Raw genomic sequence first — 19,540 nt, 5'->3', positions numbered from 1 at the left:
TATTTACTAACTACCTAGCTAAAATAAATACAAATTTACCTGTAAAATTAAACCTAACCAGTCTTACACTAACACCACACTACAATTAAATAAATTAAATGAATTAAATACAATTAATTACAAAAAAAACCCCCCACTAAATTACACAAAATGTTAGTGTACTTTTTAGCACTTTAGTTATGAGTTTTACGCTGTAGCATAAAACTCATAACTACTGACTTTAGATTGCGTTACGAATCTTGCGGGATAGGCTGTACCGCTCACTTTTTGGCCTCGCAGAAAAAGTTTGTAATATCAGCGTTATGGAAGTCCCATTGAAAAAAGACTACGCAAATTGCATAAGTTAATTTGCGGTACGGCCAAAAAAGTGTGTGTTGCCCCTAAACCTGCAAGACTCGTTATACCAGCGGGAGTGAAAAAGCAGTGTTATAACCCATAACGCTGCTTTTTCAATCATAACGCAAAACTCGTAATCTAGCCGAAATATTGCAACTAAGCGCACATACGCTACACTTTTCTCTGTAACTATGAACTGCAGGGAAACTTTGTGCAAGTCCCACTGGGGAATAACTTTGAAGACATTAAAGAGTGCACCATTTTGTAAATTATTTCAACGAGTTAACTAATCTGGAAAATGATTTCTCTTTATGACCTAGATTTTTCAAAGCTCTTGTCAAAAGCACACATTTAACTGGCAATCTGAAACAAAGAAAATAGGCTCTAAATTCAGTAGCTTGGGTCTACAGAGTGTGAAGTACCATTTCAAGTTAAAACAATCTCACAGAAAAGCCATTTAATTTCTAATATACTCTTGAAATGCTTTTTCTGTGTGCTTCTAAAAATATGTCCTACCTTGTATTTGACAATATTACTTTTCTGCAGATTAACTTCCTCCTGTAGTTGTTTTAATCTTTCTTGCAGGTACCTGGAGACAAATAAAATGTAAAAAGCTGTTCAGTGGAAGAAGCTTTTGTGAACAAATGTAGACGTTATAATATTTATCTTTAGCTTCAGAATGTAAAGTCACGATATACAATGACACACAATGTATGTGAACTAAACTAGGGGACAGCAAAGGTTTTTTTTTCCGTTTTATTACTAATATACACCACATCAAATGAAATATAATATATTGACAATAACAAATTCTAGGCAATATATACTGTTAAACCCTTGTTATTACTTAAAAATATATTGTACAGTGTTCTCCCCAGAACTTTTTTACTGTGTGCACCACCCGGCTGAGTTTACTGATCACCTGGCTAAAATTGTAGTCAATATTAAGCTAAAATTAGTTAATATTAAAAATGTTACATTTTTATTGCACAAATTATCGTTAAATACATTTATGTTAAATTAGACAATTAATTTGTGGTTTGGATAGCAGAAAATTATATATTATTAGAAAATATTACACTGCCCCCACCCGGCTACTTCAATGTTTTCTGTGGAGAACACTGTTCTATATTATTTTATATCAGGCTTTCCAACATTTTAAAATAAAATCCCACAATAGATTTATTTTTCACATACGGAATCACTAAAATAAAAAAATAAAAAATATAATAATGTTAATAATCAAATTATCAAAATAAGCAGTTCAATTTACAAAAAAATACACCCATTTTTCAATATTAAATTTTCTTTTTATCATTTCAATCACAGACAATTTTTATTACAAGACAGCCTTTCTCAAATACTTAGAGCTGGAATACAATAATAAACGTTTAATTAACAGCATTACAAATTTCAAACACATCAATATTTTTGCGCACAGACGTTCACTAAGGGGTTGCAATTTTACATTACTCACTTTTTCCCTGTACATGGTCCAATATTAATTTTTTTTTTAGTTCAAAACTTTATTTAAAAGGGAAATAGAAGTCAGTAGTACATACACTGTTGCAATTTTTTTTTTAAAAAAAAAGGCTGTTATAAATGGAAAGTTTACCCAAAATTTGAACAAATTTTAAAACTTTAATAATTAAATATATCAGCGTTGAATAAACAGTAAACTTCCTTTTCGTTATTTACAATTTTTTTTTTTTAAATCTTGGTTTCCAAAGCGCCTAACCTGTACCCTGTTCAATGTTTTCTATACGGACATTTACCAGAGGTCTCAGTACCTTCAGCGCATAGCGCATGCCCTCAAGTTGACGTTGCCGCAAGTGTGAACGGGCCTGTGCTTAATAAAAGCAGGTCCGGTTTCATCAGTACCAAGTTTAGTTGTTGTCTAGATTATATACATTAACATATTTTGAGTGGATTATTAACCCTCATGTTGCGAATGGCGTCACGTAAACTAAAAAACAAAATTTATGCTTAACTGATAAATGTTTTTTTTTCCGGATATGGTGAGTCCATGGGATCATCAATTACGGTTGGGAATATCACTCCTGGCCAGCAGGAGGAGGCAAAGAGCACCACAGCTAAGCTGTTAAGTATCACTCCCCTTCCCTCAAACCCCAGTCATTCGACCGAAGGAAAAAGGAGAAAAGGAGTAACACAAGGTGTAGAGGTGCCTGAGGTTTAACAAAACAAAACACTTAAAATAAAAGGAGCAGCCGTGGACTCACCGTATCCAGAAATAAAGAAATTTATCAGGTAAGCATACATTTTGTTTTCTTTCCTAAGATATGGTGAGTCCACGGGATTATCATTTACGGTTGGGAATCAATACCCAAGCTAGAGGGCACAGATGATTAGGGAGGGACAAGACAGGGAACCTTAACAGAAGGCACCACCGCTTGCAGAACCTTTCTCCTAAAGGAAGCCTCTGCCGAGGCAAAAGAATAGAATTGGTAAAATTTGGAAAAAGTATGAATTGAAGACCAAGTCGCCGCTTTGCAAATCTGTTCCACAGAAGCTTCATTCTTGAAAGCCCAAGAAGAAGAGACAGCCCTAGTGGAATGAGCCGTAATTCTCTCAGGAGGCTGCTGTCCAACAGTCTCATAGGCCAAACGAATAACACTTTTCAACCAGAAAGAAGGAACAACAATTTCCCGATTAATATTTCTATCCAAAACAACTTTAGGAAGAAAACCTAATTTAGTACGAAGAACCACATTATCAGCATGAAAGATAAGATAAGGAGAATCATACTGCAAAGCTGAGAGTTCCGAGACTCTCAGAGCAGAAAAAAAGCAACAAGAAACAAAACCTTCCAAGATAACAACTTAATATCTATAAAATACATAGGCTCAAACAGATCCTGTAGCAAAAAACTGTAAGAACAAGGTTAAAGCTACAAGGAGGAGAAACCGACTTAAACACAGGCCTGAATCTAATCAGTGCCTGACAAAAGGATTGCACGTCTGGCAAATCTGCCAGATGCTTATGTAGCAAAATATACAAGGCAGAGATCTGACCCTTCAGAGTACTTGCTGACAAACCCTTCTCCAGACCTTCCTGGAGAAAAGACAAAATCCTAGGAATCCTAGCCCTACTTCAGGAGTAACCCTTGGATTCACACCAATAAAGATATTTACGCCATACCTTATGATAAATCTTCCTAGTAACAGGCTTGCGAGCCTGAATCATGGTCTCAATGACCGACTCAGAAAACCCATGCTTAGCCAGAATTAAGCGTTCAATCTCCAAGCAGTCAGCTTCAGAGAAACAAGATTTGGATGAAGAAAGGGACCCTAAAGAAGGTCCTTCCTCAGAGGTAGTCTCCAAAGTGGAAAAGATGACATCTCTACAAGGTCTGCATACCAGATAATGCGAAGCCACGCAGGAACTATGAGAATCACTGACGCTCTCTCTTGCTTGATACGAGCAATGACTCATGGGAGGAGGGCGAACGGAGGAAACAGGTATGCCATCCTGAAATTCCAAGGGACCGCCAGCGCATCTATCAGAGCGACCTGTGGATCTCTTGACCTTGAACCATACCTCGGGAGCTTGGCATTCTGCCGAGACACCATCAAATCCAGCTCAGGCAACCCCCATTTGAGGATCAAGCTGGAGAACACCTCCGGATGGAGCTCCCACTACCCGGGATGAAAAGTCTGTCTGCTCAGAAAATCCACATCCCAGTTGTCCACTCCTGGAATGTGTATGATAGATTGTGAGCTTCCGCCCACTGAATAATCAGAGTCACCTCCTCGATGGCTAAGGGACTCCGAGTTCCTTCCTGGTTGTTGATGTAAGCCACTGAGTTTATGTTGTCTGACTGGAACCTGATAAATTGGGTTAAAGCTGAGGCCAAGCCATCAGAGCATTGAAAATCGCTCTCAACTCTAAAATGTTCATGGGAAGAGCAGACTCCTCCCGAGTCCAGAGTCCCTGAGCCTTTAACGAGTCCCAGACTGCTCCCCAGCCCAGTAAGCTGGCGTCCGTGGTCACAATCACCCAGGAAGGTCTCTGAAATCATGTTCCCTGAGAGAGATGTTCTTGAGACAGCCACCACGTGAGAGTCTCTTGTTGACTGATCCAGATCTATCCTCTGAGACAGATCCACATAGTCCCCGTTCCATTGTCAGAGCATGCATAACTGCAGAGCTTTCAAATGGAACGATGTCCATGGACGCAACCATCAGACCAATTACCTCTATATACATAGAGCCACTGATGACCGTACAGCAGACTGAAGGGAGAGGCAAGTGTAAAGAATCTTGGCTTTTCTGACCTGCGGCAGAAATATCTTCATCGATAGAGAATCTATTATGGTCCATAAGAAAACTACCCTTGTAGCTGGAACAAGGGAACTCTTTCCCAGATTCACTTTCCATCCATGGGAACGTAGAAAAGTCAACAAGATCTTTGTATGAGAGTTTGCTTGTTGAAAAGATGGCACCTGAACCAGAATGTCGTCTAGATAGGACGCCACTGCAATTCCCCTAGACCGGATCACTGCCAAGAGAGCCCCCAGAACCTTTGGGAAAATTCTGGGAGCTGTGGCAAGGCCAAACGGAAGAGCTACAAACTGAAAGTGTCTGTCCAGAAAGGCAAATCTCATAAATTTGTGATGATCCCTGTGAATGGGAACATGAAGGCACGCATCCTTCAGGTCTATGGTCATCATGAACTGACCCTCTTGGACCAAGGGAAGAATGGAACATATGGGTTTCCATCTTGAAGGACGATACTCTGAGAAACTTGTTTAAACCCTTCAAGTCTAGAATCGGTCGGAAAGTTACCTCTTTTTTGGGAACCACAAACAGATTGGAATAGAACCCTAGACCCTTTTCCTGTACTGGTACTATCACACCCAGATCGGAAAGGTCCTGGACACATTTCAAGAACGCCTCTCTTTTATCTGGTCTGCAGATAATCTTGAGAGGTGGAACCTATCCCTGGGAGGAAAAGTCTTGAACTCTAACTTGTAACCATGGGATACGATGTCCACAGTCCAAGGGTTTGGGACATCTCGTATCCATGCTTGAGAGAACTGAGAAAGTCTGCCCCCCACTTGATCCGATCCCGGATCGGGGGCAACCCCTTCATGCTGATTTGGAATCAGCTGCGGGTTTCTTTGAATTCTTCCCCTTGTTCCAAGACTGATCAGGTTTCCAAGAAGGCTTGGACTGTTCCTGCTTAGAAGAGGAGGGGGAAGGCTTACCTCTGAAGTTACGAAAGGAACAAAAATTACTCTGACGTCCTTTTGGCCTATTCTTCTTATCTTGCGGCAGAAAAGACCCTTTACCACCCATGATATCGGAAATAATTTCTGCCAGACCAGGTCAAAACAAGGTCTTACCCTTGTAAGGGATCACCAAAAGCTTGGATTTAGATGAAACATCCACTGACCAAGATTTTAACCATAAAGCTCTGTGCGCTAGGACCACGAAACCAGATATTTTGGCTCCCAACTTATTGACCTGTAAAGAAGCATCAGTAATAAAGGAGTTGGCTAACTTAAGAGCCTTAATCCTGTCTTGGATCTCCTCCAAAGAAGTCTCTGCTTGAAGAGACTCAGACAATGCGTCCAACAAATAGGCTGCCGCACTTGTCACAGTTGCAATACACACTGCCGGTTGCAATTGGAGACCCTGATGAACATACAACTTTTTTTTTTTTAAAAAAGCCTCCAGCTTTTTGTCCATTGGATCCTTAAAAGAGCAGCTATCCTCTATAGGAATAGTAATTCTCTTAGCCAGAGTAGAAATCGTCCCTTCCACTTTGGGCACAGTCTGCCATGACTCCTTAATAGAATCAGCCACCGGGAACATCTTTTTAAACACCGGAGACGAAGAAAAAGGGATCCCAGGTCTTTCCCATTCCCGTGCAATAATCTCCGTAGCACAGTCTGGTACAGGAAACACCCCCATAGAAGAAGGACCATCAAAGTTAAGTTTACTAGATTTCTTAGGGTTGACAACGATAGAGGTATCGGAGTTGTCCAGAGTAGCCAAAACCTCCTTTAACAAAGCATGGAGGTGTTAAATCTGAAGGATACAACTTCAGCATCAGAAGAAAGATTTACACTGTCTGAATCTGAAATTTCACCCTCAGAGGCTACCTAAGTATGTTCCTCTTCAGACTTATGAGAAAGAGCAACTTGGTTAGTCGGAACTGGATCAGAAACCTATCTGAATCTCTAAATTTCCTCTTGCGTCTTCCCTGTAGCATGGGAATGGAAGCTAAAGCCTCAGATACTGCAGAAGATACCTGGGCAGCAAACTCTGCTCGCAAATAAACTCCTCCAGAAGATTGAGAGGAACCGCAGGGCACTGCCTGTTATGCCGTTAAGGCTTGGGACGTTTGAGGAGGAAGCGGTGGCATTGCCTGAATAGCATCAACCTGAGAGAATGGTGGCTCAGAATTAAAAATCTTATCTTTATACATTAAATGTCCTCTCAATAAATGAGGAACAAAAAGGCAAAGGGGGTTCCACTTGGCTATCTAAACAAAGCTTGCATGCAACAGAAGGCATAGACTCTTGTTCCATTTTTGAAAGGAAAATAAATAAAAAAAATTACTGTACCTTTAAGATATAGTCAAAAAACAAGCCCCTACCTGCTCCCTCTGTCCACCGGGATAGAAACGGCAACCAGTGCCGATCAGAGGATGTCAGACGACCGGCTCCATGCTGGGCCACAAAGTGAAAGCGCGCGCTTTCATCTGCAACTGCCTCCTCAGGAAGGATCCAACTCCAACTCCAAAATAAAGGCATAGGCGATCCCAGTAGCTGTAAGGGAGAAATTTGAATACAGGGCTGCTTTCAGCAGCGACTGAAATAGTAATACTTTGCCCACTTACTCACGCAGTATAACCCATAGTAGAACCAGATAACAGCTGCAGATTAAAAATAAAAAACTAAGCCACCAATGATATCTCTCCAATGTCACAGCCATGGTGCCTGCTAACTGCCATTAGAAAGTCCTGACTATGAACAGAACAAAGCCCCCAAATTAGTGCAGTATAATCTGCTTCAGTGCCAGAATTCATAATTTATGTAAGAACTTACCTGATAAATTAATTTCTTTCATAATGGCAAGAGTCCATAAGCTAGTGACGTATGGGATATACAATCCTACCAGGAGGGTCAAAGTTTCCCAACCCTCTAAATGCCTATAAATACACCCCTCACCACACCCACAATTCAGTTTAACGAATAGCCAAGTAGTGGGGTAATAAAATAAGGAGTAAAAAAGCATACAAAAAGAGAAACTGGAAATAAAATTGTGCTTTTATACAAAAATCATAACCACCAAAAAAGGGTGGGCCTCATGGACTCTTGCCAATATAAAAGAAATTAATTTATCAGGTAAGTTCTTACATAAATTATGTTTTCTTTCATGTAATTGGCAAGAGTCCATGAGCTAGTGACGTATGGGATACAAATTCCCAAGCTGTGGAAGACCACAGAAGAGTCACTAGAAAGGGAGGGATAAAATAAAAACAGCTATTTCCGCTGAAAAAATTGAATCCACAAAAAAAATAAGTCTCTCTTATAAATTTCACATAAATTTCAGGAAAACCTTATATCATAAGCAGAAGAATCAAACTGAGACAGCTGCCTGAAGAACTTTTCTACCAAAGAATGCAAAGAAGCAAATACATTAAAATGGTAAAGTTTTGTAAATGTATGCAAAGAAGACCAAGTTGCTGCTTTGCAAACCTGATCAACTGAAGCTTCAGTCTTAAAAGCCCAAGAAGTGGCGACTGATCTAGTAGAATGAGCTGTAATTCTCTTAGGCGGAGACTGTCCCGCCTCCAAATAAGCCTTGTGAATCAAAAGCTTTACCAAGATGCCAAAGAAATGACAGAAGCATTCTGACCTTTCCTAGAACCAGAAAAGACAACAAACAGACTAGAAGTCTTTCTGAAATCCTTAGTAGCCTCAACATAGTATTTCAAAGCCCTTACCACATCCAAAGAATGTAAAGATCTTTCAAGAGTATTCTTGGGATTAGGACACAAGAAAGGAACAACAATTTCCCAACTAATGTTGTTAGAATTCACAACCTTAGGAATAAATTTAAACAAAGTCTGCAGAACAGCCTTATCCTGATGAAAAATGAGAAAAGGAGACTCACAAGAGAAAGCAGACAATTCAGAAACTCTTCTAGCTGAAGAGATAGCCACAAGAAACAACACTTTCCAAGAAAGTAGTTTAAATACAAAGGCCTAGATTTGGAGTTCGGCGGTAAAAGGGCTGTTAACGCTCCGCGGGTTTTTTTCTGGCCGCACCATAAATTTAACTCTGGTATCGAGAGTTCAAACAAATGCTGCGTTAGGCTCCAAAAAAGGAGCGTAGAGCATTTTTACCGCAAATGCAACTCTCGATACCAGAGTTGCTTACGGACGCGGCCAGCCTAAAAAACGTGCTCGTGCACGATTCTCCCATAGGAAACAATGGGGCAGTTTGAGCTGAAAAAAAACCTAACACCTGCAAAAAAGCAGCGTTCAGCTCTTAACGCAGCCCCATTGTTTCCTATGGGGAAACACTTCCTACGTCTGCACCTAACACTCTAACATGTACCCCGAGTCTAAACACCCCTAACCTTACACTTATTAACCCCTAATCTGCCGCCCCCGCTATTGCTGACCCCTGCATTACACTTTTAACCCCTAATCTGCCGCTCCGTAAACCGCCGCCACCTACGTTATCCCTATGTACCCCTAATCTGCTGCCCTAACATCGCCGACCCCTATATTATATTTATTAACCCCTAATCTGCCCCCCACAACGTCGCCGACACCTGCCTACACTTATTAACCCCTAATCTGCCGAGCGGACCTGAGCGCTACTATAATAAAGTTATTAACCCCTAATCCGCCTCACTAACCCTATCATAAATAGTATTAACCCCTAATCTGCCCTCCCTAACATCGCCGACACCTACCTTCAATTATTAACCCCTAATCTGCCGACCGGAGCTCACCGCTATTCTAATAAATGTATTAACCCCTAAAGCTAAGTCTAACCCTAACACTAACACCCCCCTAAGTTAAATATAATTTTTATCTAACGAAATAAATTAACTCTTATTAAATAAATGATTCCTATTTAAAGCTAAATACTTACCTGTAAAATAAATCCTAATATAGCTACAATATAAATTATAATTATATTATAGCTATTTTAGGATTAATATTTATTTTACAGGCAACTTTGTAATTATTTTAACCAGGTACAATAGCTATTAAATAGTTAAGAACTATTTAATAGTTACCTAGTTAAAATAATAACAAATTTACCTGTAAAATAAATCCTAACCTAAGATATAATTAAACCTAACACTACCCTATCAATAAAATAATTAAATAAACTACCTACAATTACCTACAATTAACCTAACACTACACTATCAATAAATTAATTAAACACAATTGCTACAAATAAATACAATTAAATAAACTATCTAAAGTACAAAAAATAAAAAAGAACTAAGTTACAGAAAATAATAAAATATTTACAAACATAAGAAAAATATTACAACAATTTTAAACTAATTACACCTACTCTAAGCCCCCTAATAAAATAACAAAGCCCCCCAAAATAAAAAATTCCCTACCCTATTCTAAAATACAAATATTACAAGCTCTTTTACCTTACCAGCCCTGAACAGGGCCCTTTGCGGGGCATGCCCCAAGAATTTCAGCTCTTTTGCCTGTAAAAAAAAACATACAATACCCCCCCCCCAACATTACAACCCACCACCCACATACCCCTAATCTAACCCAAACCCCCCTTAAATAAACCTAACACTACCCCCCTGATGATCTTCCTACCTTGTCTTCACCATGCCAGGTTCACCGATCCGTCCTGGCTCCAAGATCTTCATCCAACCCAAGCGGGGGCTAGACATCCACTGAAGAAGTCCAGAAGAGGGTCCAAAGTCTTCCTCCTATCCGGCAAGAAGAGGACATCCGGACCGGCAAACATCTTCTCCAAGCGGCATCTTCTATCTTCTTCCATCCGATGACGACCGGCTCCATCTTGAAGACCTCCAGCGCGGATCCATCCTCTTCTTCCGACGACTAGACGACGAATGACGGTTCCTTTAAGGGACGTCATCCAAGATGGCGTCCCTCGAATTCCGATTGGCTGATAGGATTCTATCAGCCAATCGGAATTAAGGTAGGAATTTTCTGATTGGCTGATGGAATCAGCCAATCAGAATATAGTTCAATCCGATTGGCTGATCCAATCAGCCAATCAGATTGAGCTCGCATTCTATTGGCTGTTCCGATCAGCCAATAGAATGCGAGCTCAATCTGATTGGCTGATTGGATCAGCCAATCGGATTGAACTATATTCTGATTGGCTGATTCCATCAGCCAATCAGAAAATTCCTACCTTAATTCCGATTGGCTGATAGAATCCTATCAGCCAATCGGAATTCGAGGGACGCCATCTTGGATGACGTCCCTTAAAGGAACCGTCATTCGTCGTCTAGTCGTCGGAAGAAGAGGATGGATCCGCGCTGGAGGTCTTCAAGATGGAGCCGGTCGTCATCGGATGGAAGAAGATAGAAGATGCCGCTTGGAGAAGATGTTTGCCGGTCCGGATGTCCTCTTCTTGCCGGATAGGAGGAAGACTTTGGACCCTCTTCTGGACTTCTTCAGTGGATGTCTAGCCCCCGCTTGGGTTGGATGAAGATCTTGGAGCCAGGACGGATCGGTGAACCTGGTATGGTGAAGACAAGGTAGGAAGATCTTCAGGGGATTAGTGTTAGGTTTATTTAAGGGGGGTTTGGGTTAGATTAGGGGTATGTGGGTGGTGGGTTGTAATGTTGGGGGGGGGGTATTGTATGTTTTTTTTTACAGGCAAAAGAGCTGAAATTCTTGGGGCATGCCCCGCAAAGGGCCCTGTTCAGGGCTGGTAAGGTAAAAGAGCTTGTAATATTTGTATTTTAGAATAGGGTAGGGAATTTTTTATTTTGGGGGGCTTTGTTATTTTATTAGGGGGCTTAGAGTAGGTGTAATTAGTTTAAAATTGTTGTAATATTTTTCTTATGTTTGTAAATATTTTATTATTTTCTGTAACTTAGTTCTTTTTTATTTTTTGTACTTTAGATAGTTTATTTAATTGTATTTATTTGTAGCAATTGTGTTTAATTGATTTATTGATAGTGTAGTGTTAGGTTAATTGTAGGTAATTGTAGGTAGTTTATTTAATTATTTTATTGATAGGGTAGTGTTAGGTTTAATTATATCTTAGGTTAGGATTTATTTTACAGGTAAATTTGTTATTATTTTAACTAGGTAACTATTAAATAGTTCTTAACTATTTAATAGCTATTGTACCTGGTTAAAATAATTACAAAGTTGCCTGTAAAATAAATATTAATCCTAAAATAGCTATAATATAATTATAATTTATATTGTAGCTATATTAGGATGTATTTTACAGGTAAGTATTTAGCTTTAAATAGGAATTATTTATTTAATAAGAGTTAATTTATTTCGTTAGATAAAAATTATATTTAACTTAGGGGGGTGTTAGTGTTAGGGTTAGACTTAGCTTTAGGGGTTAATACATTTATTAGAATAGCGGTGAGCTCCGGTCGGCAGATTAGGGGTTAATAATTGAAGGTAGGTGTCGGCGATGTTAGGGAGGGCAGATTAGGGGTTAATACTATTTATGATAGGGTTAGTGAGGCGGATTAGGGGTTAATAACTTTATTATAGTAGCGCTCAGGTCCGCTCGGCAGATTAGGGGTTAATAAGTGTAGGTAGGTGTCGGCGACGTTGAGGGGGGCAGATTAGGGGTTAATAAATATAACATAGGGGTCGGCGATGTTAGGGGTAGCAGATTAGGGGTACATAGGGATAACGTAGGTGGCGGCGATTTGCGGTCGGAAGATTAGGGGTTAATTATTTTAAGTAGCTGGCGGCGACGTTGTGGGGGGCAAGTTAGGGGTTAATAGATATAATACAGGGGTCGGCGGTGTTAGGGGCAGCAGATTAGGGGTACATAAGTATAACGTAGGTGGCGGTCGGCAGATTAGGGGTTAAAAATTTTAATCGAGTGGCGGCGATGTGGGGGGACCTCGGTTTAGGGGTACATAGGTAGTTTATGGGTGTTAGTGTACTTTAGGGTACAGTAGTTAAGAGCTTTATAAACCGGCGTTAGCCCAGAAAGCTCTTAACTCCTGCTATTTTCAGGCGGCTGGAATCTTGTCGTTAGAGCTCTAACGCTCACTGCAGAAACGACTCTAAATACCGGCGTTAGGAAGATCCCATTGAAAAGATAGGCTACGCAAATGGCGTAGGGGGATCTGCGGTATGGAAAAGTCGCGGCTGAAAAGTGAGCGTTAGACCCTTTAATCACTGACTCCAAATACCAGCGGGCGGCCAAAACCAGCGTTAGGAGCCTCTAACGCTGGTTTTGACGGCTACCGCCGAACTCTAAATCTAGGCCAAAGAATGCATAGGCTCAAAAGGAGGAGCCTGCAAAGCCTTCAAAACCAAATTAAGACTCCAAGGAGGAGAGATTGATTTAACAACAGGCTTGATACGAACCAAAGCCTGAACAAAACTGTGAATATCAGGAAGTTTAGCAATCTTTCTATGAAATAAAACAGAAAGAGCAGAGATTTGTCCCTTCAAGGTACTTGCAGACAAACCTTTATCCAAACCATCCTGAAGAAACTGTAAAATTCTAGGAATCCTAAAAGAATGCCAAGAGAATTTATGAGAAAAACACCATGAAATATAGGTTTTCTAAACCCGATAATAAATCTTCCTTGAAACAGACTTACAAGAATTAATCACTGAGTCAGAGAAACCTCTATGACTAAGTACTATGCGTTCAATTTCCATACCTTCAAATTTAGTGATTTAAGATCCTGATGGAAAAACGGCCCTTGAGACAGAAGGGCTGGCCTTAAAGGAAGTGGCCAAGGTTGGCAACTGGACATTCGGACAAGATCCGCATACCAAAACCTGTGAGGCCATGCTGGTGCTATCAGAAACACATGTGATTGTTCCAATATGATCTTGGAGATCACCCTTGGAAGAAGAACTAGAGGCACAAAAATGTAAGCAGGTTGGTAAAACCAAGGAACTGCTAACGCATCAACCCTCTCCGCCTGAGGATACCTGGACCTGGAAAGGTACCTGGGAAGCTTCTTGTTTAGATGGGAAGCCATCAGATCTATTTCAGGGAGACCGAACATCTGTACAATCTTACAAAATACATCTGGATGGAGAGACCACTCCCCTGGATGTAAAGACTGACGACTGAGATAATCCGCTTCCCAATTGTCTACACCTGGGATATGTATCGCAGAAATTAGGCAGGAGTTGAATTCCGCCAAAGAAAGTATCTGAGATACTTCTTTCATCACTAAAGGACTACGAGTTCCCCCTTGATGATTGACATATACCACACTTGTGATATTGTCTGTCTGAAAACGAATGAATGATTCTCTCTTTAATAGAGGCCAAGCCTGAAGAGCCCTGAAAATAGTTCTAAAATATTGATTGGTAACCTCGCCTCTTGAGGATTCCAAACTCCTTGTGCTGTAAGAGACCCCCAGACCACTCCCTAACCTGTGAGACTTGCATCTGTTGAAATCACAGTCCAGGAAGGACGAACAAAAGAGGCCCCTTGAAGAATCTGATGATGGTCCAACCACCAGGACAGAGAGAGTTGAATGTTGGGATTTATGAATATCAACTGTGATATCCGAGTATAATCCCTGCACCATTGATTCAGCATGCAAAGCTGCAGAGGTCTCATATGAAAACGAGCAAAGGAGATTGCGTCCGATGCTGCAGTCATGAGACCTAAAACTTCCATGCACATAGCCACTGAAGGGAATGATCGAGATTTAAGGTTTCGACAGGCAGAAACCAATTTCATTTGTCTCTTGTCTGTTAAAGACAGAGTCATGGACCCTGAATCTATCTGGAAACCTAAAACTGTGACCCTTGTCTGAGGAATCAAGGAACTCTTTGGTAAATTGATCCTCCAACCATGTCTTTGAAGAAACAACTCAAGATGATTCATGTGAGATTCTGCTTAATGAAAAGATTGAGCCAGTACCAAGATATTGTCCAAATAAGGAAACGCCGCAACACCCTGCTCTCTGATTACAGATAGAAGGGCACCGAGAACCTTCGAAAATATTTTTTGAGCTGTTGCTAGGCCAAATTGAAGAGCAACAAATTGGTAATGCTCGTCTAGAAAAGAGAATCTCAGAAACCGATAGTGGTATGGATGAATCGGAATGTGAAGATACACATCCTGTAAGTCTATTGAGGACATGTAATGACCTTGCTGAACAAAAGGCAGAATAGTCCTTGTAGTCACCATCTTGAAAATTGGGACCCTTACAAATTGATTCAAGAATTTTCCTTCTTCAGGACAATGAATAGGATTTGAATAAAAACCGAGACCCGGTTCCAGAATTGGAACTGTTACAATTACTCCTGAAAGCTCTAGATCTAAAACACACTTCAGAAAAGCCTGAGCTTTCACAGTATTTGTTGGAAGTGAGAGAGAAAAAATCTTCTCACAGGAGGTCTTATTCTGAAACCTATTCGATACCCCTGAGAGACAATATTCTGAATCCAATGATTCTGAATGGAACCTGCCCAAACATCTTGAAATAATTTCAATCTGCCCCCCACCAGCAGAACTGGATTGAGGGCCGCACCTTCATGCAGTCTTGGGGGCTGGCTTTGGTTTCGAGGATGGCTTCCAATTGGAGCCAGATTCTTTAGTGGAAAGAGTGTTTTTCTGTTCTCTATTCTGACAAAAGGAACGAAACCGATTAGAAGCTTTAGATTTGCCCTTAGACTTTTTATCTTGAGGCAAAAGTAATAGTGGAAATAATAAAATCCAACTGGGAAGCAAACAAATTATTACCCTGGAATGATAGATAGTAACCTAGATTTAGATACCATGTTAGCATTCCATGATTTGAGCCAGAAAGCACTTCTAGCTAAAATAGCCAAAGACATAGATTTAACATTAATCTTGATGATATCAAAAATAGCATCACAGATAAAATGATTAGCATGTTGAAGCAACAGAGCAATACTATGCAAATCAGTGTCTTTTTCCCGTTGTGCTAAGCTATCCAACCAAAAAGTTGATGCACCCGCAACATCAGCCATAGAAATGGCAGGTCTGAGAATATAACCAGAATGCAAATAAGCTTTCCTTAGATAAGATTCAATCTTCCTATCTAAAGGATCCTTAAAAGAGGTACTATCTTCCATAGGAATAGTAGTACGTTTAGCAAGAGTAGAAATAGCCCCATCAACCTTAGGGACTTTTTCCAAAAACTCTAATTTAGCCACTGGCAAAGGATACATCTTTTTAAACCTTGAAGAAGGAACAAAAGAAGTACCAGGCTTAGACCATTCCTTAGCAATCACATCAGAAATAGCATCAGGAACAGGAAAAACCTCAGGAGTAGTCACAGGAGGTTTATAGACAGAATTTAAACGTTTACTGGATTTAATATCAAGAGGACCAGACTCCCCAATATCCAAAGTTATCAACACTTCTTTTAACAAAGAACGAATATACTCAATCTTAAAAAGATAAGATGATTTATCAGTGTCAATATCTGAAGTAGGATCTTCTGAGTCAGAGAGATCTTCATCAGAGGAGGATATAAACTTCAGTATGTTGCCGGTCATTACAAATTTCATCAGTAATATGAAAAGTTTTAAAAGACCTTTTCTGTTTATTTGAAGGCTATATAGCAGCCATAGCCTTCTGTATCGCATCAGCAATATAATTTTTCATATCAACAGGGATATAATGTATTTTAGATGTTGAAGGAACAACAGATACTGTACTAGCACTAATAGAAACATTTTCTGCATGCAAAAGCTTATCATGACAACTGTTACATACTACAGCTGGAGATATAATCTCCACTAGCTTACAACAGATACATGTGTTCAGGCAGCATGGTTCCTACAGCAGCTTCTGAGACAGGATCAGATTGAGACATCTTGTAAAATGTAAAAAATAAAAAATAACATTTAAACAGAAATATTTTATTTCCACATATAGCAATTTCAGGAATGGCAAAAAATGCAAATGCTAAAAATTGACAAAAAAAGCAAATAGCATAGCCCTCTGAGCATAAAGAAGGCAAGGAGCATATAGGAAGTGAGGTAAAATAAAACTAAATTTTTTGGCGCCAAGTATGACGCACAACGCAAAAGGAAGTTGAGAATTTTTTGGCAAAACATCCGGAAATGATGCAACTCGCGTCATAACAAACACAATTTCACGCCAAACAACCTAGCATCAACTAAGACGCAGGAAATGACGAACTTGCGTCATTACAGACGCACATTCGCGCCAAAAAAATTCTCACGCCAAGAATGATACAATAAATAACAGCATTTTGAGCCCTCGCGAGCCTAATTTGCCCGCAAGTTTTTCAAAGAAAAAACAAGACTATACCCCAGGTAAGACAAACTTCCTAAAACGTGATTCCCATAACTAAACTGCTAGACTGCAAAGGGAAATACACATAGACCTGACTCATGGCAAATATAAGTAAAATACATATATTTAAAACTTTATAATAATAATACATAAAGTGCCAAACCATAACTGAGAGTGTCTTAAATAATGATACATACCTACCGAAAGACACCCATCCACATATAGCAGATAGCCAAACCAGTACTGAAAACTATCAGCAGAGGTAAAGGTATATAAGAGAATATCGTCGATCTGAAAAGGGAGGTAGGAGATGAATCCCTACGATCGATAACAGAGAACCCTTGAAAAGATTTCCTGCAAAGTAAACCATAAAATCAAATAGGCGAAACTCTCTTCTCATCCCTCTGACAAACATTGTACTCTGAAAGGAATTGAGCTTCAGAATGCTTAGAAGCACTTATCATAGAAGAAATCATAAAAATCAAGCACAAACTTACTTCAGCACCTCCATAGGAGGCAAAGTTTGTAAAACTGCATTGTGGGTGTGGTGAGGGGTGTATTTATAGGCATTTTGAGGTTTGGGAAACTTTGCCCCTCCTGGTAGGATTGTATATCCCATACGTCACTAGCTCATGGACTCTTGCCAATTACATGAAAGAAATGGCACTTACCTGTGATATTCACAATCACTTTTAATGGTGAATACAAATATATATGACAAAAATAAAGGTTTTGTTGCTCTTTTCTTATAATAAGCAAGAAGAAATCACTTATTCAACTTGTTATATAAGGTGAGGCTTTAGTTTAGTAATTGATTTAATATATATGAAACTATATCTTGCAATAACACATAAGAAAATGTGGAAAAGGCACTGATATAAGAATGATATAACAAGGAAATCCTCAGAGAATATGTGAGTAATAAATGGGTTAAATTACTCATATGGCAGTTCAGTAATATCCAAGACAAAGTTGTTGCCTTATGTATAAGCAAGGTTTTCACGCACTCACACAAACAATCAATAAAATATATACAGTCCAGACACACTCATTTATCCCAAATACGATTCATAAGTACTTTTCCAGATGACAGGATTATATACACAGAAGCAAACGTATGCAGGATAGTTGCAAAAATATTGAGGTAAGTATTTGTGCGTGGAGAGCGGTACTTAGCTTGTGAGCAGGGAGGTTGAAGCAGCGTGGGTATGGGAGAGCTTTGAGGAGCTGACAGGCAGGCAGTTTGAGCTCCAGTGACCGCTCAGTGTGAGCGCGACTTCGGCGTCTGAAGTAAGTAGTTCCGGTAAGCGTAGTAATCCGGGAGGCTGGTTCCGGTAGAGAGTAAAGGCAGCAACAGAATATGCAGCGCATATAGTAAGAAATGAGCTAAAGGACCTGAAAGACCTAGTAAAGTCTAAGAGCAAAGTTATTTCACAGGAGTCAAAGTGAACTGTGAAGAAACAACTTCAATTTTCAGGCCCAGAATGAAGCTAGAGTGCTTCCTTACATAGGAAGGAAGTGCTTGTGATGTGCAGATTTAAAGGTATATCACATGTCCCCCCCCTCAGGGAATCACCCCTGGGGATTCCAGATGTGGTTTGAGGGGGTATTTCCTATGGAAAGCCCTGACCAACTGAGGTGAATGAACTGCAGAATGAATGAGCCAGGAATTATCTTCTGGGCCATAACCTTTCCATTTAATGAGATATTCCAATTTATGTCTATTTATCCTAGAGTCTAGTATGGATTCTACCTCAAATTCCTCTTGATTATCCACCATAACAGGAGGTGGGGGAGAGTCAGAAGTGCGAACTTTGACAGGATATGGTTTCAACAAAGAGATATGAAAAGATGGATGAATTTTATAATCCGTAGGCAATTTAAGTTTTACCACATTGGAATTGATCACTTGTTCGATTGGGAAAAGACCCAAAAACTGATTAGCAAGTTTTTTGCTTAGAACATGAAGTTTGAGATTCCTAGTTGAAAGGAGTACTAAGTCCCCAATCTTGTAATCAGGGCCTTGTCTATGAGTTAGATCATAATATGTCGCATGGAAGGGGGAGGTTTTGATAGAGGCACTTAATGAATTGTTATATGTGAATTCAGCCATGGGGAGATAAACTGACCAGTCATCTTGAAGATGTGATATATAACAACGTAAGAATTGCTCTATGGTCTGATTCAGTCTCTCTGTTAGTCCATTTGTCTGGGGATGGAAAGCAGTCGTATAACGATGGTCAATCTTTAACAGTTTACATAGAGATCTCCAGAAAGAGGAAGTAAACTGGGTTCCCCTGTCGGTAACTATGTTGGTCGGTAGTCCATGTAATCTAACTACTTGGTCAAGAAAAACTCTAGCAGTTGTTATAGCTGTAGGTAATCCCTTGAGAGGGATGAAATGAGCTAGTCTGGTTAAATGATCCACTATTACCATGATCGTGTTATTTTGTTGTGAAGGAGGTAATTCAACAATGAAATCCATTGCTATGGTACTCCATGGTTTATCCGGGATAGGCAGAGGTGTGAGTAAACCAATTGGTCTTTTGTGAACTAATTTGTTTCAAGCACAATTCTCGCACCCGGATACATATTCATAGATGTATTTATTCATACCTGGCCCCCAGAAATTACGTCTGGTGAGGTCAATGGTTTTTTGGATTCCCGGATGTCCAGAAATGATATCATCATGGGTGTGTGAGAGGACTGATGATCTGATAC

The 19,540-nt window shown here is 39.8% G+C and overlaps 1 protein-coding gene across 1 annotated transcript in view; it reads right to left on the bottom strand.

The window, feature by feature from the left end:
* Window positions 1-19,540, bottom strand: part of CCDC149 (coiled-coil domain containing 149) — a 258,788-nt gene that overhangs the window by 91,488 nt on the left and 147,760 nt on the right. Inside the window, 1 exon segment of the mRNA XM_053704090.1 lies at window positions 853-925. Coding sequence (XP_053560065.1) covers window positions 853-925 — 73 coding nt within the window.

The sequence above is a fragment of the Bombina bombina genome, chromosome 2 (assembly GCF_027579735.1).
Source record: "Bombina bombina isolate aBomBom1 chromosome 2, aBomBom1.pri, whole genome shotgun sequence".
Lineage (NCBI taxonomy): Eukaryota > Metazoa > Chordata > Amphibia > Anura > Bombinatoridae > Bombina > Bombina bombina.
Note: the sequence above shows the minus strand (reverse complement) of the source record. Positions and strands in the feature narration are given on the sequence as shown.